Source organism: Balaenoptera ricei, chromosome 9, assembly GCF_028023285.1.
Source record: "Balaenoptera ricei isolate mBalRic1 chromosome 9, mBalRic1.hap2, whole genome shotgun sequence".
NCBI lineage: Eukaryota > Metazoa > Chordata > Mammalia > Artiodactyla > Balaenopteridae > Balaenoptera > Balaenoptera ricei.
The window spans coordinates 12,997,019-13,022,222 of NC_082647.1; the positions used below are offsets into that span (position 1 = coordinate 12,997,019).

Genomic DNA, 25,204 nt, shown 5'->3' on the forward strand with positions numbered 1-25,204 from the left:
ATCACTCATTGCCCAGTTACCAGCAGTAATTCATTTTAACTCCTAAAGTAACTGAGTATATATTATATCAAATTAATGCACAATTACTAGCATGTATTGAACCCTGATATCAATCAAGCACTATGCTAAGAGCTCTCCAGTTATCTTAATCCTTCAATGGTCCAATGAGGAACTGTTATTATCCCCACTTTACAGATGAACCTGAGGCTTACAGCGCCCAAGGTCATACTGTTAGAAGTGCCTCCTTTCTTATGTTACTCTCTACTAGCAGGCTCCTTGCTACTGAAAGGGCTCCAAATGTGAGAAAGACCATTGCAGGTAACTGCTGACATGATGAACTGAACAACCTGGAACTCGATCTCCCCCAGGGAACCCCGAAAGCTTGGGAAGAGCAGTCGAAGAGGAATGAGCAATACTTAAATTCTCTTTACTTTCAGCAAAGAGGGTCATTTCCTCCCTCTTCAACTGCTCTGACCAGAGTCCTGAGAGCAGCCTCTGCTGCTCCTGTCAACTACTGCTACCTGCTGTGGGGGAAACGATGCAGAAAAAAATATCACAGGTTCTTTTCCTTGAAACTGAGGGGAAGGGAGAAAAAAAAGGAGAGGAATTCCCATAGGAGAAGAAAACTTATAAATAGAGCAACATGAAATGATGCCTGCAAATAAATAACACCTGTGCCAAAAGAGAAGTTAAAGACAGCAGCCAAAAATGGGACAGATAAAAATAAATAACATATGCAATTTCTTCCAAAGCTGTTGCAGAAAAAGCCTTGTTTCCTTAAAAGCAAACTAAAATTTACTCTATCAAACCATGGTCGTTATTAAAATCAACATTGAAATACAGCCAATTATTATTACTGGCATGTGACTCCTGTATCAGGAGACACTATTTTCCTTTCAAAGGAAAGAAAAAGTCAAATACACATAATACAATAATTTGATTGCTTTTTAAAATTAGAAATATAAAATATTATGTTCACTATTACGTTCTTGTTAGAAATCAATAAAAAGGAACTTAAAATTCTATAAGTGTAAAACAATAATTATTTTATGCTTATCTTCTAGAATACTACCCAGCAAAAAAAAAAAAAGGAATGAACTACAGATAAATAAAACAGTATGGACGAATCTCAAAGCCATTATGCTAAGAAAAAGAAGGCTTACAAAAAACAATACAGGTTACATTATATGATTCCATTTATATAAAGTTCTAGAAGTGAAAAAAAAAAAAAAAAAGAATCTATGGTGGGGAAAAAACCAGAACAATGGTTGCCTCAGGGTGTAGGGGGACAGGGACTGACTGTGAAGGGACATGAGGAAAACGTCTAGAGGGGTGGCAGCGCTCTCTATCTTGCTAGGAGTCTGGGTTACACGGGTGTATGCAACTGACAAAACTCAGTGAAAGCAGGCTTAAGATTTGTATGTTTCATTGCATGTAAATTTCATAGTAAGGGAAAAAACACTATAAGCAAATACTGAACTCTAATTACTGATATGCATGGTCAAGTATTCAGGTGAAAGTACACTGATGTCGACAAATTATTAATACTTGGAAATGCATCAAAAAGTAAGATTGAGAGGAGGATGGACAGATGGATGATAAGTGATGAAGCAAATACAGTAAAATCTAGAATCCAAGTAGTAGGTAGGCAGGTGTTTACTGTAAAATTCTTTCGAGTTTGCTGTATGTTTGAAGATTTTCGTAGAATAGAGGAAAAATAAATGTACACATCTATAAATTACAAACAGGTAAGGAAGCTAAGAAAAGGGTGGGGGGGGGGTAGAAAAGTGAAAGGCAGAGTGAAAGGGAAAGAACAGTGAGTAAAAGGGAGAAAAGGAGAAGGGGAGTCAGACCAGTATATGAAAGGCCTACAGAGAACAACTGAGAGCACGAAAGAACAACCAAGAGCACCCAGGAGGTTCTGAAATGAGGGCTCTGGTCCCTGGGCAGATGTGTCCAGTTTTCACCTTGTCTCTACTAAATGCTAATAAATGTGTTCTATTTAATAAAGGAGCTTTATTCCATCCAGTGAAAAATGAAATGAGAACATAATAGAACATTTCTAATAAAGTTATATGAAAGGCATTTAAAAGTTAATGCCATTTAATAATTGCAGCAGGATTTATATATTAAAGTGAGCTTTATTTTTCAAAGTTGTCAGCAGCAAAGAAAGTACATGGGATTTAGAACGTGATTAACCTGGGTCCAAATCCCAGTTTCACCAGTAAGCAGAAATATGACTTTAGACAAGTTACTGATTTCTCTGAGCCTCAGTTTCCTCATTTATATATGGGAATAACATTACCTCTCTCACAGGGCTATTTTGAGGATTAAATGAGACCATGTATGTACATGGAAACAACTAGCCCAGCACCAGGTACGGCGTAATTATTTAACACAGGTTGTTTTCCTTTCCTCTTATTCTAATAATGCCACCATTACTTAACACAGCTTTGTGACACATTTTTTGAGCTGTTGGCCAGGCGAAGAAGAGCAAAAGTGTTCCAGGTCGGGGGAAGAACACAAGCAAAGGGAAAGAGAGGGACAACAGGAAACAGGTCTTTTTCTAAAGACTTCTGGAACATAGAGGTTGAGTGTAAGGGTGATGGAGGGAGGATGAAAAAGAATCAGAAAAAAGCTGAGAGGAAGACAAGGCAGGATCATGAAGGGCCTTTTATGCCATGCTAAGCAGTTGGGTCTTTTTCTTCCAGGCAATGGAGAGTCATTTACAGGTTGTCAGTAGAACAGTGACATGATCAGAGTTCTCTTTTAGAAAGAATATTCTGCTGGCTGCCTGCATGGTACAATTCCAGGAACACGACTCACATAGGATGTCAAGAGAAGCAAGACATGGACTAAAAAGTATTATGACTCTGAAATCTTAAGTACCACACCTGAAAACCCTAGTGTAGTTATGGTCACCTAAGAAGTCTACAGAACGAGGATAGGACCTGGGACACCAACCTTTAAGGGCCAAGCAGAACAAAAAGACACCCTAAAGGTAACTGAAGAGGATATGGTCAAAGAGAATCAAATGTGGCAGATATGGACTGAAAGTATCCACTTCATTTAACAACTAAGAGGCTATTAATGACCTCGTCAAGAACAGGGTCAATCAAATGATGGGAACAAAACCAGATTTTACTAAGCTTACTCTAAAGTGGAGGTAGAGGCTGCAAGTGCGAGGCAAGCTCTCAAGAATGGTATAAATGGAAGAGAGAGACCAGTAAATAAATGGGGACACACAGCTGAGATGACACGTTTAAGCTAGGAAGAGTTTGACAAATAGGGGGAAAGAAGTAGGAAGGATGAGATTCAAGATACAAGTGAGGAAAAGGATAACTAATGAAGGAGGAAGAACGGGATGCAGATCAGGGTTGGAGGGGTTGGCCTTGGGCAGGAGGATGGCAACCTCATGCAATGAGACAAAAAGAACAGAAATGTGCGTGCAGGGGTAACTGCCCAGTGTTCTTTATTTTCTCTTTGAAGTAGGAGTTAAGGTTGTCCAAGAATGAATATGGAGAAGGTGAAGCAGGAAACTGAGGAAATTCATGAATATTTCAAAGTAAATTTGTGAAAATGGAAGAGTCACCTGACTATGGGTTTAGTGTATCATTTTCTTCAGGAGGATTCAACAGCCTGGGTTTGTGAATTCACAAGTGGCCAGTCAACAGGGTTGAGATTTTGCCCTCTGAGACTTTCATTCTCTTGTTTGTTCCTTCCTCCATAAATACAGTATGTCTCAACTACCTTCTATGTGCTGGGTCTTGGGGACAACACTAAGAAAGACAAACAGGGCCCCTGCCTTTAGAGTCTTATAATATAAGAGAAAAAACAAACAGAACAAAAAACTATAATAGTAATAAGTATTATGTAGATGTTCACAATACCATGGAGAAAATGTAGGAAGTCTGCCTAACCAAGACTGGAGGGGACAGGGAAGAAGTAACATTTGAGACCTGGAGAAATGGTAGTTGGCTGGGGAAGAAGAGAAGGGAAGAGTGTTTCAGGAGGGAACATGTATGAAGGCCCCCTAAGGAACCCTGAAACAGAAAGGACATGCCACTTCGGAAGACCTGAAAGTTCTATATGCCAAAGTGTAGAGTGTGGCAGGGCTAGAGCTGTCTACAGATGGGGCCAAGTCATGTAGAGTTGGTAAGAATTTTGGATTTGAGTCTAAAAGCAATAGCAATTTGCATTTTTAAAAGACTGCTCTGGCAGTGCTGTGCCAAATAGATTAGAAACAGGCAAGAGTAGATACAAGGAAAACAGTCAGAAAGCACTTAGTAAGAATCCAGGCCAGAGATGATGGTAGTGAGCACAAAGGCGGCAACAGTGAGGAAGGACAACAGAAATGGAACAAAGTAAGTGATATAAAAGAAGTAAAATCACTTAGAATGTATAACCTGAACGTGGGAAATAAGGATGAAGGACGAATGGAGGATGACGTTCAAATTTTTAGTTTGGGAAGTTGGATGGTGAGTGGCACTGATCACTGAGAAGGAACAGGTTTGACAGCAAAGCTTTTGATTTTATTTTTAGTCTGTTGAGTTTGAGGCACCTAGGAAGCAACCAAGGAGACAAGTTCAGTAAGCAGCTGAATGCACACATAGGTCTGGAGCTCAGAAGAGGTCTCTATGGAAATACAAGCCTGCAGTCTGTCTACCTATGGCTGACAATAAAGCCATTGCGAGCAGATGAGATCATACAGGGAGAGGGTATAAAGTGAGCAGAGGGCCTAGGGCAGGGTCCTAGAGAACTACTTCTGCAACCCCTGAGTAGATGGGAGAAGTAAAAGGTGAGAAGGAATGGCCGGAGGAGTAGGAGGGAAAACAGATACCTGGCAGTCAGAAGCCAAGAAAAAAAAAAGTGTTTCAAGGAGAGTCAACTGTGTCTAAAGCTGAGCAGTCAAAAAGGATGAGTAATAAAACTGGTGCGACTAATTCAAATGAAGACCACACAGGATGTAGAATGGGTAGGAGGTAGGGAAGCAGAGAGAACCTATTCAAAAAGTTTAACTTAAAATAGGAGGAGGAAATGAGAGAGTGAAAAGGCCAGGGAAGACATATGAAAAACTGTGTTGAATTGTGTGATGTATTGAATCAAGGAACCTAGGACACGAAGAAAGTGAAGAAGGCAGGGATGAGTGATAGACTGGGAAGAAACTGGAGGGCCCAAGGGACAAGAAGTCTTGATAACACTGAAAAACAGGAGTAAAGGAAGAAAACTGGAATAATAGAAGGCTGAAATGAGAGATTCAGATGCTTAAGTTCCATTTTCAAAAGTGGAACAAGGACAAGTGATGACAAGGTTTAGCATTCAACCAGTGAGAATGGGGAGAGTTGAAAGAGGGCAAAGTATTAAAGTCCCAGGAATAGATTAAGTCTGGGAAAGGAAAGACAAGGTGTTGTTAGGTGGGTTGTTCACATAAACACTCAGGGCATTCAGAAAGATAACAAGATAACAATGTCCTTTTCTCTTAAAGAGAAAAGGACATTGATAAGCTAGGCACCAAAGCCTAAGTCTAATGTAGATGAGATCCCAGAAAGCTGGGTGGTTTATGGTTTTATAATATAGCCAGATATTATGAGCCTCAAAGGAGAAGAGATTTTTATAAGATGAAAGAGTAATGGTTTGGAATAGGTACTGAGGAGCTAGGAGAATGCCAACCCCACCTCACAACCCATGTGAAGAGGAGGGCAGCTTCTGTTCAAGAGAGCTGCAGGGTAAGATTTTTGCAGGGAAAAAACTAAGTTAGTATTATAAAAAATAATGTGAGGACTGTTATGTGAAAAGTTTGGGATTTTTTTTTTTTAAAGGACAATAGAAGGAAACTACCTCAACATAATAAAGGACATATATGAAAAGCCCACAGCTGACATCATATTCAACAGAGAAGACTGAAAGCTTTTCCTTAAAGATCAGGAACAAGGGAAGGATGCCCACTCTTGCCACTTCTATTGAACATAGTACTGGGAATCTTAGCCAGAGCAATTAGGCAAGAAAAAGAAATAAAACGCACCCAAATAGGAAAGGAAGAAGTAAAATTGTTTGCAGATGACATGATCTTATACGTAGAAAACACTAAAGAGTCCACACAAATAAACTATTAGAATAAACAAATTCAGCAAAGTTGCAAAAGTTTGCAAAGTTTACAAAATCGAAACACAAAAATCAGTTGTGTTTTTATACACTAACAATGAACAATTCAAAAAGGAAGTTAAAAAAAAATCCCATTTACGGAACAGGATAGAAAGCCCAGAGATAAACCCACGCACCTATGGTCAACTAATGTATGACAAAGGAGGCAAGGATATACAATGGAGAAAAGACAGTCTCCTCAATAAGTGGTGCTGGGAAAATTTGGCAGCTACATGTAAAAGAATGAAATTAGAACACTCCCTAACACCGTACACAAAAATAAACTCAAAGTGGATTAAAGACCTAAATGTAAGACCGGACACTATAAAACTCTTAGAGGAAAACATAGGAAGAACACTCTTTGACATAAATCACAGCAAGATCTTTATTGACCCACCTCCTAGAGTAATGGAAATAAAAACAAAAATAAACAAATGGGACCTAATGAAACTTAAAAGTTTTGTACAGCAAAGGAAACTATAAACAAGATGAAAAGACAACACTCAGAATGGGAGAAAATATTTGCAAACGAATCAATGGACAAAGGTTTAATCTCCAATATATACAAATAGTTCATGCAGCTCTATGTCAAGAAAAAAACAACCCAATCAAAAAATGGGCAGAAGATCTAAACAGACATTTCTCCAAAGAAGACAGACAGATGGCCAAGAAGCACATGAAAAGCTGCTCAACATCACTAATTATTAGAGAAATGCAAACCAAAACTACAATGAGGTATCACCTCACACCGGTTAGAATGTGCATCATCAGAAAATCTACAAACAACAAATGCCGGAGAGGGTGTGGAGAAAAGAGAACCCTCTTGCACTGTTGGTGGGAATGTAAATTGATACAGCCACTATGGAGAACAGTATGGAGGTTCCTTAAAAAACTAAAAGTGGAATTGCCATATGACCCAGCAATCCCACTACTGGGCATATACCCAGAGAAAACCAAAATTCAAAAAGACACATGCACCCCAATGTTCATTGCAGCACTATTTACAATAGCCACGTCCTGGAAGCAACCTAAATGCCCATTGACAGACGAATGGATAAAGAAGATGTGGTACATATATACAATGGAATATTACTCAGCCATAAAAAGGAACGAAATTGGGTCATTTGTAGAGATGTGGATGAACCTAGAGACTGTCATACAGAGTGAAGTAAGTCAGAAAGAGAAAAACAAATATTGTATATTAATGCATATATGTGGAATCTAGAAAAACGGTACAGATGAACTGGTTTGCAAGGCAGAAATAGAGAGACAGATGTAGAGAACAAACGTATGGACACCAAGGGGGGAAAGCGGGGGCAGGGGTGGTGGTCATGGGATGAATTGAGAGATTGGGATTGACATGTATACACTGATGTGTATAAAATAGATAAATAATAAGAACCTGCTGTATAAAAAATAAAATAAAATGCAAGAAAAAAGGGAAAAAAATTTTTTTAAATCCCATTTACAATAGCACTGAAAAGAATAAAATATTTAGGAATAAATATTTTAACCAAGGTGAAAGACTTGTATACTAAAAATGATAAAACATTGCTGAAAGAAATTAAAGAAGACACAAATGAATGGAAAGACATCCCATGCTCATGGATTGGAAGGCTTAATATTGTTAAAATGTCCATACTACCCAAAATGAGCTACAGATTCAATGTAATCCCTATCAAAATTCTAGCGGCATTTTTGAAAAAATAGAAAAAACCATCCTAAAATGCATATGGAATCTCAAGGGGCCCTGAATAGCCAAAAGAATCCTGAAAAAGAACAAAGTTAGAGGCCTATCACTAATTTCAAAACATATTACAAAGCTACAGTAATTAAAACAGTATGATACTGGCATAAAGACAAACATATAGATCAGTGGAACAGAACAGAGAGCCCAGAAATAAATTCTCACATGTATGATCAAATGATGTTTGACAAGGCCACCTAGATGACACACTGGGGAAAGAACTCGAAATAGATTAAAGACCTAAACCTAAGACCTAAAACTATAAAACTCCTAGGAAAAAAACATAGGGGGGAAGCTTTATGACATTGGATTTGGCAATGATTTCTTAGATGTGACACCAAAAGCAAAAATAGACAAATGGAATTACACCAAGCTTAAAAACTTCTGTGCATCAAAGGACAATCAACAGAGAGAAAAAGGCAATCTATGGAATAGAAGAAAATATTTGCAAATCATGTATCTCATAAAAGGTTAAAGAACTCCTACAACTCAACAAATAACCTGATTTTTTTTTAATAGGCAAAAAACTTGAACAGACATTTCTCCAAATACGATAAACAAACGGCCAGCAAACATACAAAAAAATCACTAATCATTAAGAGAAACGGGAACGAAAACCACAAAATGCCATATCACACCCATTAGGATGGCCAATATCAAAAAAAACAAAACAAAACAGAAAAACAAGTGTTGATAAGCATGTGGAGAAACTGGGATTGTAAAATGGTGCAGCCACTATGGAAAACAGTATGGAGTTTCCTCAAAAATTTAAAAATAGAAATACCATCTGATCCAGCAATCCCACTTCTGGGTTTATACCGAAAAGAATTAAAAACAGGATGTTACAGCCATATCTGCACACCCAAGTTCAATGTAGCATTATTCCCAATATCCAAGAGGTGGAAGCAACCCAAATGTCCATCAACATATAAACAGATAAAGAAATGTGGTATATACATACAATGGAATATTATTCAACCTTAAAAAAAGAAGGAAATCCTGCCATATGCTACAACATCAATGAACCATAAGGACATTATGCTAAGTGAAATAAGCCAGTCACAGAAGACAAATACTACATGATTCCACTCACATGAAGTATCTAAAGCAGTCAAACTTACAGAAACAGAAAACAGAATGGTGGTTGCCAGGAGCTGGAAGGAGGAGGAAATGGGGAGTTGTATTCAGTGGGGATAAAGTTTCCATTTTGCAAGATGAAAAAGTTCTAGAGATCTGCTGTACAGCAATATGAATATATTTAACACTACTGAGTGTACACTTAAAAATGGTCAAGGTGGTAAATTTTCTGTTAGTGTTTTTTTACCACAATTTTTTAAAAGGGGGAGGGAGGGGTGCTAAATAGCACCAGAGCATGTGGAGAGAAGTCTGAGAAAAGGAAGCTATGCAGGACAATGGGGGGTTGCATTCTGAGCAGTAACCTTGAATGTCAAGGGTAGAGACAGAGCAAAATGATGCCTCCAGCCTCCTGCTACGCCTCTAGTTCAAGCTGTTTCAGATCCAACTGAGAATGAGGCCTCCGACGTGCCACAGACTTAATGGGCCTTTTTTGAAGTCTCAAGACTACGCTGCGAGAAATTATTATGGTACCTTAAAGACATCCTGAACAGGGGACACGGTTATTTCCTCACATCTTCACCCAGTAGTAGCAATGGCAATAATCCTCAGCAGGTGGGAGGTTCTCCCGCCTTGAGCCAGCTGTGGCCTGGACTGGGTGCTCCTGAATAGGAAATCCTAGTTCCTACCTTGGCAGGAGGTATAAGGAGCCTTTCCTTGAGGGCTCAAATGTTACGGCTCAAATTTGCTGTAAAATGTTACGGAAAGACCGGAACGAACTTTTTGGCCAGCCCAATAGTTTGAAAAGGGAGGAAAAGCCAAACATTATATGCTCCATACACAATTTGTTAAAACATTTCCTCTGCCCTTCTCTATTTTGTATATTAAAATTGTAAGATTCTTAGGTCTGTTCTTTATACGCTAGCTAATGGAATTCAAGTGCTTAGCCTTGAGAATACTTAGAAAGAAAAGGGGGGAATGTTCCATCTTCTCCACACCTGCAAAAAAGTACACACCATGTGCATCATAAATTATCTCTGATAGTGGTGAATTGAGAACGTTCACAGAAGTACCAGTGTGACTCTCCTTTCCAACGTGGAGACTTCCATTATAATGTCTGTTCAGTTTTCTGTTTAACAAAGCAGTTATTTAGGACACTTGGATGTCAGAGAATGTTGCTATATATTTAAGATGTAGCCCTGAATCCCCAAAAGACTGCAATTTGATCGGCTCTCTTAGTAATTTGTATAATTTTTATATAAAAACGGTTTATTTAAATCTTATTACCATGTTAATCCAGAAGAGGAGCTCTGGCGCTTTCTTCTCCCCACAGACCTGAAAGGCTATAAAACCCATGACTCCCTGGAATTCCTTATTCAAACAAAAGGTTTGAAAGTCTAAGTCTCATTTAAATGAACTAATGGGTTCATTAGTTTTGTTGTTGCTAATGGGTTAATGAGGAAAATCACAGGGGTTGCAGGTAGCAGACTCAGTGTCTAACAAAGGGCACTATTAGAGATCAAGAGACCATAGCAGGAAACAGAAGGACCACCCAAGGACACGTGTGAGTTCCAACCCTCTACTATTACTAGGGAAGTCCCTTGTCTCTCTCTAGGCGGCCCTCAATTTCTCCCCGTTCTGATCTCGCTGCAGTAATCTGTGTCCACTGAAGGACGAGTATTAATAGCTCTATACAGTTTCTATCTTTCAGAACTGGGTACAACAAGAAGCCTTTGTCTTTGAGGTTTTAACATTTGCTTTCCTTTTACATCACACTGTTTTAGAGAGACAAGCACAGCTAAACAAGATTTTAACCGTAGGCCCTTTTGGACTGTTTTGTTGTTGCATGTGAAGGCGGGGGGATGGGGGCTGACAGATACTTACCAGTGTTTTCCATAGAGCCAGTGGCCTCCCCACGTCAGCAGGCAGATCCCAGCTGTAGTTTTCTTCCAATGATTTCGAAGTGTTTTAAAGAACACAGTCATCTTCTCTCAGGGATTTGCTAGATTAGTAGAGGCAGAAAAGAAAAATATAATTGCCCAAGGGAATCGTGCAGAGTCCCTATGACTGTCTTCGGGTCTTTCATCCTCTCCATGTGTTTTCCTTCCTCCCTCCTTTTCCTTCCTAGTTACATCATCTTCATCTTCTCACCCACCCACCTACCCATTCTTTCTTTCTTTCTTCTTTCTCCTTTCTTTTTCTTTCTTTCTTCCTTTCTTCCTTCCTTCTTTCTTTCTCTTTTCTTCCTTCCTTCCTTCCCTTCCATTTCCTTTCCTTTCCCTTCCTTTCTTTCTTTCTTTCTTTCTTTCTTCACTTCTTTCCACCTAAACTACACTTTTTTCTTCTTTCATCACTTTTTCTTAGAAGGAAGGGGGAGAGGAGCAGGAATAGAAGAAGGGAATTCTAGGTGTCCTGTCTTTGCTTTCTTCTTACACTCATTATACCGCTATTTAAGAGTATCTGCTTATCTGGGAATTCCCTGGCCGTCCAGTGGTTAGGACTCGGCACTCTCACTGCCAGGGCCTGGGTTGGATCCCTGGTCGGGGAACTAAGATCCCGCAAGCCGTGTGGCACAGCCAGAAAAGAAAAGGAAAAATAAAAAAAAGAGTGTCTGCTTATCCATTATATATAAAGTATATATCATCAGATTAGTAATCAAATTAGTAATGTAAAGGGATTATTCAAAATAGGAGAAAACACTAGGCCCTCAATAGAACATTCACAGAAAACTCAATGAAGAGGAAATGCACATTGCTCTGTAAAAATGCTCAACTTCCTGAGTAATCAAAGACATGCAAATTACAAAGAACTATCACTATTCACCTATAAAATTACCAAAATTTTTAAATGATTATACTCACTGATGACAAAATGAGATAGACACACACTCCTATACGGAAGGTAAACTAGCATAACTTTACTCAAAAACAAAGTGACCATATAAACCTATTCTGTTTCTTTTTGTCACAGCACTTATCCTGTGATGATCCTTATGTGCCCGTTTGTTTATTAACTTACCCCACTGGAATGTAAACTCCGCGAGAGTAAAGATTTTGACTGTTCTGGTCACTGCAGTATCCCTGTGTCTAAAATAAAACCTGGCACATAATAGCCATTCGGTAAATAACTGTTGAATGTGATGGGGTTCAAGACATGCTACCCCAAAATATGGCACCTTGGCAGAGTGGATATTTTAAGCGGAAGGAGTTTGGGAAAACAGCAGAGGCAGGAAGGTCACCCTGACCACCTCCCCACCTTGCCCTTCTTCCCTGAAACAGATCATAAAACCCTCCAGTGACAGGTGCCTGCCCTATACCCAGCAGGAAGGATCGATTTGTCTCCAAAGAAAAAGGGATGCCAAGAAGAATTCTAACACGCAGGCCTTGCTAAGTTTCCCATTTGCTATAATTACCTCATACCCTTTACCCTATCACGCTCCTCCACGACTGTCTAAAATAAAATACTCGGACCTGCTTCCTTGGGTCTTCATTTCTTTAGGAAGGCTCTCGTATCATGTAAAACTTATGCTGAGTAAACTTGTATGCTTTCCTCCTGTTGATCAGTCTTTGTCAGTTTAATTTCCAGACCCAGCCAGGGGCCCTGTGAAGGTTAAGGAACACTTTTCCCCCACTACATGAAATTTTTTTTCACTAAGAATTTTTGTTGATGTGGAAAATACTAAAAATATAATGTTAAGTAAAATTAGCAGGATTAAAAAGCCTTGTGTAATTGGTATTTACCAATTATGTTCAAACATGAATATAAATGAAAAAAAATACCAGTAGAAATAAACACACAGAAATTTTAAGTAATTCCCTCTTGGTTGTGAGAAAATGGGTGACACTTATTTTACATCTTAAATTGCAATGTATTTTCTAAATTTTCTAAAAATAAATATAAATTATTTTCTAAACAGATACAGAAAATTTTTATGACTTTGTGTGCATGAGGTAAACAGACCAAGAAAAAAACAATCTTCAGCTTTTGCTGAAGATTCTAGTTCTTTTATTACTCCCTTTAACCACAAAGACTCTCTTCTTGACCTAACTTTAATCAGGCTCCTCTGAGCTCTGCTGGACAAGGCCCTAGCTTGGGCTTCCCTCTCTGCCCTTGTAAAATCCAGTTTGAGCAAGAATCCTACTTAGTGTAGTGAAAATCCCCCACCTCCACCGTTGGTATCTGACCACCCTGGATATCTTATCACCCTGGCCTGCCTTCAGCAAGAACTCTACTGAGTCAGCCTAACAAGAATTCCCCTTAACCCTGATGTTCCCTCTTAGTAATTTTCCATCCACTGATGCCCACCCTGCCCCTTGGCTATAAACCCCCATTTGTCCTCGTTGGAGTCAGAGTTGAGTCCAACCTCCTTCCCCCACTCCAAGACCACCACCGCAGTGGTCTCTACGTCCACCCAGATGCCTCTCCCTACCCTTGAGTAAAGTCTGCCTTACCATTCTTTAACAAGTGTCACTACATAATTTTTTCTTTAACACTACCATTGGTTAAAATTCCTCTCAAGGCCAGACACATCCTTACCACCAGCAACAATGAAGCCAGCGCCAGGGAGCCCTCCTTCCTGTGAATCAGAGCCACAGTACAGGATGGTACGTAAAGGAACCCAAAGGCACATGTGATAATCAGATGCCTCTCCACCGCATCCTAAAGCACTCGTTCATTCAGCATGCTAGACTCTGTGTTGGGTGCTAGGCAGAGAAGCACAAGTCTCTATTCTCAAGTGCTGGCAACTGTTAAACCCACAAGTGCAGAACAATTACACAATTTATGATTGTAATACAGTGGGAAGGATGTTGAGGGGTAAGTCATGGCTCTGTCAGAAGCCACAAGAATGACCCAATGTAGACTGGAGGTGACACGGTGGTCCGTGGTTGGGGGAAGTCTTCCCAGAATGCGTGACACTTACCCGGGGTCTTGGAGAATGAGGAGTACCAAATGAGAAGCTAAAGAGATTGATGTGCATAAAGGCATAAATGATAGCCAGGTATGTTCAGGGAAACACAGGTGGGTAGTCAGGTATAAAGAGCAGGGTAAATATGGAAGGTGAGAACAAGGCCTCTCAAACTCTAGTGTAAAACTTGTTAAAATGCAGATTCTTGGGCATTACCCCCTGAGAGTCTGACTTGTTCTGGTTGGGCTGTTAGTGAAACCGAGCAGGACCCTGTGGGGCTCCTGGGCACGAAAGCCTTTCTGTGTCTCCCATTTCTAGACATTCCGAGTTCCAAAGGGCAGGTTCAAACAGTTGCTAATCAGGGAAGGGAAGGGACACAGAGACAAGGGAGGAGCAGTCAAAAAATATTAGTGCAGCCTTGGGGCAGGGTCCTGGGTCCACCTCAAGGGATACACAGAACAATATCTTTGAGCTCTTGCACAGAACTAAAACCCCAACAAATGGAAGATGTGAAGTACTTGATGAAGCAATCTTCATTTCAGAGAGGTCACAGTTTAATAACCTCCAGAATCACAGAAGCTCATCAGAGGACCACCTGAGGCCAGATTAAAGGAACAGCAGGCCCTGCACACACCCTGATCCTTATAAGCAACCCCGCCCTTGAACCATTGCTATAAAACTCACCAAATCCCCCTGGGTTGGGACACACAGTTTTTGAGGGCATGAGCCTGCTGTGTCCCCCTCTGCCTGGCAAAGCAATAAAGCTATTCTTTTCTACTTCACCCAAAACTCTGTCTCCAAGATTCGATTCGGCACCAGTGCACAGAGGCCGAGTTTTTGGCATCATCATCTTCATTATTAATGAGTACTCCCATGCTTCTAGCGGAGGTCAGCACCACACTCTGAGAAATAGTAGTCTGGAGATAAAGGACGGGGAAGGTCGGGGAGGTTCAGAAAAGATCAGGAAGGACCTTGACTCCACGCTAAAGACTTTGGATGGTACATTGAAAATGATGAAAAACCCTGAAGGGATTTAAGCAAGTGAGTGATAGAATCACATTTGGACTGTAGAAAGATCACTTTGTAGCAGAATGGAAAATGGGCTGGAAGAAGCTGAGCTAAAAGCTACAGAGAGCCAGTAGCAAGTTACTACCACAATCTCTAGGCACATAAACGAAGGAAGGAGCACAGGGGACAGAGAGAGGATAATGTGGCAGATCTTTAGAAAATAGAATCTAGCAGCCATTGGTGATCAACTGATTGTAGGAGGTGAGAGAAGAGGAACCAAGCCAGTTTTGTACTTGGGCAACTTACTGAATAGTGATTTCAATCATTAGAGTTGGACTGTAGGTTCATGAAGAAAAGTGTTGGAGATATTGAGTTTGAGATGCCTGTGGGGCATCCAAAGGAAATGATCAATGGATGTCTGGACTTAGCAGTTTGAAGTCAGGAGAAATTGTCTGGATGGAAGATATAGATTTGGGACTCATCAGTGTGAAGGAGATAAAGTTGGAGTACAGGTAAAATATCTAAGGCAAGGACAGAAGTTAGAGAACAATCTAACAGTCGTTAAGAGTCTGTTTTAAGGCCACCCATGACCCACTGGAACTCCCTTTGTGTCACAAATGAATGGGTCTGCGTATTACAAAACTACTGTGGAAACATGCAGGCAACCTAGTGTAGTGGAAAGAGTACTGGTCCAAGGGTCTTGAGGCCTAGATTCTAGTCCTACTTCTGTTACTTACTGGCAGTGAGAGCCTGGGTAAATCATTTAACCTGTCTCTATGTTCTCATTAGTAAAATGAGGACACACCTGCTCTGCTTAACTCATTTGGCTGCGAAGATCACATCTGATGGGGCTGTGAATGCACTTTCCTCCTTAGTAAAATGAGAATACACCTGCTCTGCTTCACTGATCTGGCTGTAAAGCTCACATCTGTGAGGGGTATGGATGAACCTTGTAAATTTTTCCGGATTTAAGTCATCATCAAATATGTAATATATTAGCTAGCAGTGTATATGCCTTCTAAGTACCCAACAGAACTCTTATTCCCCAATCTCAGTAAAAACTTAAATTTTTACTGAATAAAATTTGGCACATAATAGCCATTCGATAAATAACTGTTGCATGTCTCGTCCGAAATGCATGGGTTTTTTTTTTTTTTTTTTCCAAGAACTCCCCAATTCTGATTCTATTCTACCCTCCTCACCATGAGGCGGGGCTTTTCTCACTAGACTTGGGACCCCACAATGGGCAGGTTCTGTCTGTGCATCTCTAGCAAACAGAACCTAGTAAAGCACCTGGAATGAACGAACCAATCAACCAATCCATCAGGCGATCAGAAACCATTCGCCCCATTTTGCAAATGAGTTAGCTGAATCGCTCCCCCCCCCCCCCACCGCCCCAAGAGAAGTGGGTAAGGGTCACGCAAGTTCAAGGCAGCTCTGGGACTAGACCCCAGGCCACCAGCCTCCCGCAGCGGCAACAGGAACCCCGCCATCCGCACGGAGCCCTCCCCGCGCGGTTCCGCCCGGCCCTCGCTCCCACCCTCCGCCCGCACCCGGGTCGCGACGCCCACCCCACGCCCCGGGGCCCTCCCCGCCCGCCCGGGCCGGGTCCCCGAGCCCCGCTCCCGGCTCCCCGCCCCGGCACCGCCGCACTCACCAAGGCGGGTCCCGCGCGCAAGCTGCCTTTCCTGTGTGCTCGCTCAAGATTCCCCTGCTCTTTGAAGGGAAACCGCTGCCGCCGCCCTTGGGTTCCGCGGCGGGTTCCTGGCGCGCAAGGAGGGTGCGGTCTGCAGGGGCCGCCCGAGGCGCGCCGGGGGCGGGGGGGTGCCTTCAGTTTTCGATCGCTCATTTGTTCATCCATTCAGCCTTATCATCCATCCCTCTGTCGCTCAGCAATATTTTATGGAAAGCCTACCGAGACAAACACTGTTTTAGGACCTGGCACTAAATCGGAGAATAACTAAATGAACAGGGCCATTTCAGGTAGTGCTATGTACCACGAAGAAAACGAAAACAGGTGATAGAAAAGGAGTGGAGTGGGGGGAGAACTATTTTAAGTTAGGCCGTCTAAGTTAGGCCTCTCCGAGTAAGGGGCAATTAATCTGAGACCTGAAGGCGAGAAGGAGCAGGTCAAGCAAAGATCCAGAGGAAAAGAGAACCTGAAGGAGGGCACGGCCAGTGCAAAATCTGTAAAGCCTGAGGCAGTTTACCAAGTCGGAGGCCAGTGCCAGTGAAGCAGAGACAACTAAGCAATAAGAAGTAGCGATGAAGCCGGAGAGGTGGGCAAGACGGGCCATGGTGGTAAGGAGTTCCGACATTATATGGAATGGGATGGGAAGACCTTGAGAGGATTCAGTCGGGGGAGTGACCTGATCTGGTTTGCATTTTAAACACCTCTGGCCACAGTGTAGTGAACAGATTCTAGAGAGCAAGAGAGCTGCAGAGAAGCCAGGGCCCATGCTGACCACCAGAGGGCAGTTCTAATTCTCTGTCCCCCTCCCACCAGTTCCCCCACCCGCACGTGTGCTGTGGGGACCATACCAGTCAGTCAAGGTTTCTTTCTTTTCTTCTCCCATCCATCGTTGGATCAACCAACATTTGCTGAGTGCTGCGCATGCGCTAGGCACAGGGGATGCACTCCTCTACAGCACCCACCCCCGCCCATTGTCCCTGCCCTCATAGAGCTTGCAGTCTAGTTTCCCCATTTACTGCATAAAGATAGGCATCTTTACTATCGCCCCCCCAGATGAATGTTTTAAGAGAAATGAGAACCACCGACGAGATTATGGTGCAGTAAAGCATACTCGGCCAGGTTCTAATCCTCAGGAGCCCACACTACCAGTAGGGTGAACTTCCTAGCCCTTCCACCTGTAAATTAGAAGACTGGATCGCCGTAAAAAATCTCTTCTAGCTATAAGATGTTGTGATATTCTAGGTATGAGAGACAGTTATTTTCAACTCTCCTTTTCCAACCATCTAAAACATTTGCATTTGAAAATGAGTTGCTGAACTGCTTGCCTTCAGGCTAGAAAAATCTGGAACTTGATGCTGCATGGTCCAATGGGCACACTAAGCTTTAGGGTTTCAGCAAAACAGTGGTTCCGCAAAGTGAGAAAAGTTTGGCTTAAATGAATTTTCCATAATTTTCCAATCAGAAAATGAAGAAATATAGAAAGAAGCTTTTTCTTAAAATATGTATCTATACTTTATATATAGATGTATATTTTGTATATGTATACTTTTTATATATGTATACCTTTTCTTGTTGTTGTAGGGCTGATTTTATTTTTCTTTTGGATAACACATTGACAGGGAGCTCTACACTCATTTCTGTCTTTAGGGTCAACAAAGAACAGAATCCAGTCTCACTGGGACACCTGCATCACGTATGGATGTGATCTGACCACACTGAATGGGCTCATGTGCATGCTGGCCTGTGAGCGCCCCTGTGACGACAGCTGTGCAAGCATGGCCGTGTATCTGTGCACACGGCGTGGATAGTTTTATGGCAGTGAAAAGAGGCCTCCCTCTGTGGTCTGTGACTTATTGGCACAATTGGATGAGAGCATAGCACTGCCCAGGCTGCAGATGGGCATTAGTGTGGTCTTAACACTGCACTTAGCCAGTGCGGGAGGGCAGCACTGTCCAGTAGGTAAATGTATTTGCACCTTTGGAACCAGGTGCCTGGACTGGAATTCCAGCTCTGCCACATACTAGCTGAGGGAGTTGAACAATACCTTTAATTTCTTTGTACCTAAGTTTCTATAATGATGATGATAATAACTGTGTCTACTTCATTGGATTGTCATGAGGAGTAAGTGAGTCCATACACGTAAATCCTTTAGAAAAGTACATAGAACAGAGTTAACACTCAATAGATACTTGTGGTGTTTTTGTTTTTGTTTTTTTTCCTGTAGCCACTGCCTAAACCTCAAGCAACTACCAGCTAACCAGAAAATCCCTGGGATCCAACAGGTACCCTGGAAGGAAGAATATGTATTTGGCAAAACTGGGATGAGCGCCTGAGAGTTTCAAGCCCATCGGGAGCAGGCCATCTGTACACATGGATGGAGTGCTAGTCGGCCAGGGCGAGAATTCTGAGTACCGACCCCTCCCCAATCCACCCCCCAGGGTCACTGAAGACAGGAGACAGGAACGTTAACTCACAGAGGGCTGATGCCAAAGAACCAGGGCTGGGGTGAGATTTCAGATCCCCTGTTCAAAACGGAGGTCACAGCTTTGAGTCTCCCAAAGCTCCGGGGAGAGGGCGTGAGGGTCTCACCGGAAGGTAACATCTGGATGGGGTTGAGCTGTGGGAAAAGAAAACTCTGGTTTTATGTGAGTTAGAGCCATGCACTGTTGAAAAGCTCAGGCATCACAAGGCAGATGCCCAGAATGCCTGTGAAGAAGGGTGACAGGCTTCTGCCACCAGGGAGAAAACAGCACCCCACGGGGGAGGCAGTCCCTCCAGGGAAGGGAGAACAAGGGCATGTGGAGGGTCGTGTGTCTCACAGCCCACCTCACTCAGGACTAGTCGAGTAGTGTTCATGAGACCATTAGGGAATATTTGTTAGTTTTCTTTACTTTATTTCTTTAATATGAAGGCTTTAATTCATTGTGGCCAGTGTGGCAGTAACTGGGAATGTTGGTGTCAGGCTGTTGAGTTCCCAGCAGAGAAGTCTGGAAATATCTCCCAGGTTTTTATCCGGATTCTCAGACTAGAGAAAATAAGACATCTCCGCAAAATAAAGCCTCAGAATTACATTTGCAAAAGAGAGGAGTGTAGCCGTGGTGTGGGGCATGTCTCTGAGAGAGACCTTTGTGTTCCCTCCTTAAATTGCATGTTTGTATAAACAGGAACAATAGGTCATATGGCTCAGATAGGTCACCTGCAAATGGGAAAATACCTGCATCAAAATGGGAGTGAGCCGTAAATTCATCTCTGAGGAATTAACTGTACCCATCACACGACACATGTATTTCCTGACACTGTAAAGCATTATTGAAGCATCCCATTTATTTTTGAAATGATATAATTTATACTATTAATATTTTTGCTGTAGAAACTGCCCCTTTTTGGCCACATTGGTTAAGCCAATGATTGCCCCTTCGTATCCTTTCTAGAGGCACACAGCTGTAAATAAATAAGTGAAGGATTATCCCTGTTTCAGATGTAGAAAACGGATGGACGGATGCCCGGGGGGAAGGGGGAGGTGGGATGAATTGGGAGATTGGGATTGACATATATACACTACTATGCATAAAAAAGATAACTAATGAGAACCTACTGTAGATCACAGGGAACTCTACTCAATGCTCTGTGGTGACCTGAATGGGAAGGAAATCCAAAAAAGAGGGGATATATGTATACGTATAGCTGATTCACTTTGCTATACAGCAGAAACTAACACAACATTGTAAAGCAACTATATTCCTCCCCCCCAAAAAAAAGTGAAAAAAAAAAAAAAAGATCAGAAATTGGAAAAAAAAGAAAAAAAGATTATCCGTGTTTACAGAAGTTAACCCCACCCCCATCCTGTGGGGGGATAGAGTGGAAGCCACATCCTACACGTGTAGTCTGTAAGGCCACAAATGACACTAAAACATGGAAACCTCTCAGAGGCTCTTTTCAGGTATCATGACCAGGGCTGAGCAGTGGACATGGAGATGCGCCACCTGGATCCGCCTTCAAGGAAAGACCTGCCGTCCCAGCTGCCCGGAGCACTGTGACAGACAGCCCCTGCCGGGGCAGCCTCCATGCAGCGAGCCATCTTGACCGGTGTCACGCCCTTCTGGAAGTGACCCACAGCTAATGACCTGATCCAGGAGAAAGTACAACAGCTTTGTCACTTTAGACCCAAATAAGACACCTCTGACCAGTTATCCTAGCCCCAGAGCTCCTCATGGGGTCAGCTGCGGCTGTCAGGCTGCATCATAGCTCAGCTTCTCCCTCTACTCCATCCTGCTTCCTTCTCTCCCTTTTTGCAGGTGTTGATTCTGAACGCTAAACACTGTATGCCAGACAGCGTAATAACCCCCCCCAAAATGTCCATGTCCAACCCCAGAACCTATGAATACTCTATAGACATGTTTAAGTTAAGGATCTTGAGATAGGAAGAGTATCCTGCATTATCCAGGTGGACCCAGTGTAATCCCAAGGATCTTTATAAGAAGGAGACCAGAGATCAGAGAGAGAGAAGATGTTGCTCTGCTGGCTTTGAAGGTGGAAGAAGGGGTCACAAGACAAGGAATGTAGGCAGTCTCCAGAGTCTGGAAAAAGTAAGAAAATAAGTTCTCCTTTACAGCCAGAGAGCACACAGCCCTACAGACCCATTTTAGGTTTCTGACCTTCAGAACTGTAGGATAAGAAATGTGTGTTGTTTTAAGCTACTAAGTTTGTGGTAATTTGTTACAGCAGCAAATAGGAAATTAATACACACTGTCATAGAATATGCTCCCTGGAGAATCCAACCTGGACAGGTTGATATTTCAATACTTTCAGTGCATCAAAATTAAAACTAAATTATTTTTCTGTCTGACATTCTGTCTGTTTAGGGCCATTTGTGCAATCCCTCACCCAACCCCAGAGCAAACCTGTAGTGCCCCCTTTCCTTCTCTCTGCTCATCCAAATCACATCCTTCCTGCAGCCTTTCCTGAGAGCTACACTCTTGTTGATCTACCCCTTTCTCGAACAAGGGTAATGTTTTTAGTCTGCATCATTCACTTCAGCCATTAACCATGTATTTTTATAGGACAAATGGGGGACATCAGAGATAATGAAGGAATCCCTGTATGCACTCCTCTAGGTAGATGTAGAAGTTGGAGTTTTTGGAGACCTACACCAACTCTACTCTCTTCCAAACTCTATTTTACTAGGATGTACACAGATCCCAAAATAATCAGGCTCAATTGCTAGCCAGCCTTGAATGGTTTCCTGCAGCCCAGCAGAAATCTGACACTCTGGCTTAGGCAGCCCCAAGACCTTCTGTTAGTCAAAGACTGGAGCCTGGTCCTCTCTCACAGTTAGGGAGAGTCCTGGAAATTTTCCTCTGCTGGTCCATGATGAGCATCTCTAGTTCCAGAGAAGAAGACTCAGGTCTGACACCACAGCCCTTAGATGCCTGCAGCGGCCCCTTGGGCAGCATCCCTGAGGTTCACTGGCACATTCATGTCTTAGATGAGGCCAAAGAGCTATCCAGAGGTGCACAGCCAGAGACACGGGCATGGCTCATGCTCTCCCTTTCCCATGTTCTTTGTTCAGCATTGCTGACAGTTAAGTGAGGTTCCTAAGCAGCAGAAAATTAATTCCCAGTAGTCATTTGGAAGTTTCCTTGGTCTCCAACTCTTGCCTGGGATCTTTGGAGAACATTCTGCACCGTCAAAGATAGGGATTTGTGTCTCTTTCACACAACACATTGCCACACATGGTACTGGCTACATGTTGAAATAAGCTACACAATGAAACTGTGAACTCAGTTGCCTATAAAATGAAGTCATGTTTCCCTGAGGGCATTAGAAGAATGTGCTGACAGATAGCCAATAGCCCCTAGTATTGGAAGAGTCTTACTTACGTCTCAGTATCTGTAATATTTAAGAAACTAAAAATAGAGCTATCACATGGTCCAGTAATCTCACTCCTGGGCATATATCCAGAGGAAAACATGGTTCGAAAGGATACATGCACCCCAATGTTCATTGCAGCACTGTTTACAATAGCCAAGACATGGAAGCAACCTAAATGTCCATCGACGGATGAATGGATAAAGAAGATATGGTACATACAATATATACAATGGAATATTACTCAGCCATAGAAAAGAATGAAATAATGCCATTTGCAGCAACATGGATGGACCTGGAGATCATACTAAGTGAAGTAAGTCAGACAGAGAAAGACAAATATCACATGATATCACTTATATGTGGAATCCAAAAAAATGATACAAATGAACTTATTTACAAAACAGAGAATGAATTTATGGTTACGGGGGCGGGGGGGGGAAGGGTGCAGGGGGAGGGATAGTTAGGGAGTTTGGGATTGGCATGCACACACTGCTATATTTAAAGAAGATAACCAACAAGGACCTACTGTATAGCAGAGGGAACTCTGCTCAGTACTCTGTAATAACCTAAATGGGAAAAGAATTTGAAAAAGAATAGGTACAAGTATATGTATAACTGAATCACTTTGCTGTACACCTGAAACTAACAACACTGTTAATCAACTATACCTCCAAATAAAATAAAATTTTTAAAAATCTGTAGTATTTTCCTAACATGATGACAGACCATCTGGAAACCTAGTAGCTTCCCATTAGTCCAGAACCAATCCTGAGGTGACTTTCTCTTGGCTCAAAATCTGTTATTAAGAATATTGAAGGGGGGCTTCCCTGGTGGCACAGTGGTTAAGAATCTGCCTGCCAATGCAGGGGACACGGGTTCAAGCCCTGATCTGGGAAGATCACACATGCCGCGGAGCAGCAAAGCCCGTGCGCCACAACTACTGAGCCTGTGCTCTAGAGCCCATGAGCCACAACTACTGAAGCCCGCGCACCTAGAGCCCGTGCTCCGCAACAAGAGAAGCCACTGCAATGAGAAGCCCGTGCACCGCAAGAAGAGTAGCCCCTGCTCGCTGCAACTAGAGAAAGCCCGCGCGCAGCAACAAAGACCCAACACAGCCAAAAATTAATTAATTAATTAATTAATTTTAAAAAACAAAAAGAATGTTGAAGGGAAACAACCTCTGTTTAGAAGTAGTGTAAGAGTAAACAGGAAGATAGAAGTGCCATGATCACTCACGGATCACTGGGGATTTAAGAACTGCTTAAGTCGCCAGTCAGATTGCTCCCTAATGTGGAAGAGTGAGAGAATGTGAGACTAAACCAAGGGAGAGAGACTCAAGGTTTAAGGTAGCCCCACATTTTAATTTTATGCTCACTGACAAGATATACATATACAGATATACATGCATATGCGTATATCTAATACTCTCATAATTGCAACCTCCTTCCCAGTTATATACATCAACCACATAAACCTAGAACAGCAAAGGTGGCTGTTGATTACCCTAGAGAGGGTGCTGTGTGGCTCTCACCTCTCACTTACTTCTCCCTGCTTTTGCCACTTCCCTGAAGCTCCAGAACTTGGTCAGCTTAGCTAAGCCTGATGGTAGGATCTACTGCAGGGATGGTATATCGAGTCACTTGAGGCAGTGGCCATGGTAAACCTACAGCAATAGAACCTTCATAGTGTCCTACAGTCGGAAACTTACAGATGCAGAACAAAAAGCCAGAAAGAAAGGAAGACCAATAGAATAAATAAACCCAAGATAAGTGTAGCCTATTTCACCCCTGATTCTTGGCTCCACTTGTAATTATGTTGTACTAAGTGTAGTATACACTTTCTTTCTTTATCCATCATCCATTTCCCCCATTCTTCTTTCCTAAAAGGAACCAAATTTTGCTCAGGTATACACCTCTCACCTTCACAGTCCCTGCCTGCCTGTGACAACTTTGCAGGTGACTAGGTAACCCCATCCCTGTTGTTGGGAGTTAGTTTACATCAGTTTAAGGTCCTCATAGTAATTCGTCTTCCACTGCCAGTGCTTGGGTTAGGAATTGATCATGTAACTCAATTTAAACCAGAGAGTCTTAGGGGGAGTCTGCTGAGAGATCTCAGGAAAGATTTCATTCTCCTTAAAAGGGGACATTCAAGAAAGATATGGTGATGACCCTTAAACATTATGCTAGGTGAAATAAGCCAGTCACAAAAGACCACATATTGTATGAGTCCACTTATATGAAACATTCAGAATTGCCAAATACATAGAGATGGAAAGTGGATTAGAGGTTGCCTGAGGCTGGGGTTGGGGATGGTTGGGGGAAAAATAGGAAATGATTGCTAATGGGTATGAGATTTCTTTTTGGGGGAATGAAACGTTCTAAAATTGGTTGTGGTGAGAGTTGCACAATTCTATGAATATACTAAAAACTACTGAATTATAAACTCTAGATGAAAGAGTTGTAAGGTATGTGAATTACACCTCAATAATGCTGTTGAAAAAAATGAAAGGGATGGTCCCACTTTTTCCCATAGATAGGGTCATATGTGTACATAATACCTGAAGCTGCTACAACTATTGTTCAGCCAGGAAGGGAGCCAGCCCTTGGGCGAAGCCAGCTCACAGAGGATGAGCAGGAAGAGATGGAAAGAACTTGGGTCCTTGCTGACATCGTTGAGGCAAATGGTTGGACTATGCCTGGAGTTTGCTCAAACTTGGACATCCCATAATGTGAAATAATAAATTCCATTATGGTCTAAGCCAGTT

The 25,204-nt window shown here is 42.1% G+C and overlaps 1 protein-coding gene across 6 annotated transcripts in view; it reads right to left on the reverse strand.

The window, feature by feature from the left end:
- Window positions 1–25,204, reverse strand: part of AGK (acylglycerol kinase) — a 126,252-nt gene that overhangs the window by 69,180 nt on the left and 31,868 nt on the right. For 3 of the 6 annotated variants that reach the window (XM_059933203.1, XM_059933209.1, XM_059933208.1), the window contains exons 2-4: window positions 19,044–19,186; window positions 16,534–16,787; window positions 10,847–10,964 (exon numbers count right to left, since the gene is read on the reverse strand). In XM_059933203.1, the coding sequence (XP_059789186.1) occupies window positions 10,847–10,947 (101 nt within the window). In that variant the 5' untranslated portion in view covers window positions 10,948–10,964; window positions 16,534–16,787; window positions 19,044–19,186. Of the gene's footprint in view, window positions 1–10,846; window positions 10,965–13,498; window positions 14,143–16,533; window positions 16,788–19,043; window positions 19,187–25,204 lie in introns of those variants that run through there. The other 3 variants (XM_059933206.1, XM_059933207.1, XM_059933205.1) reach the window with 3 other exon arrangements.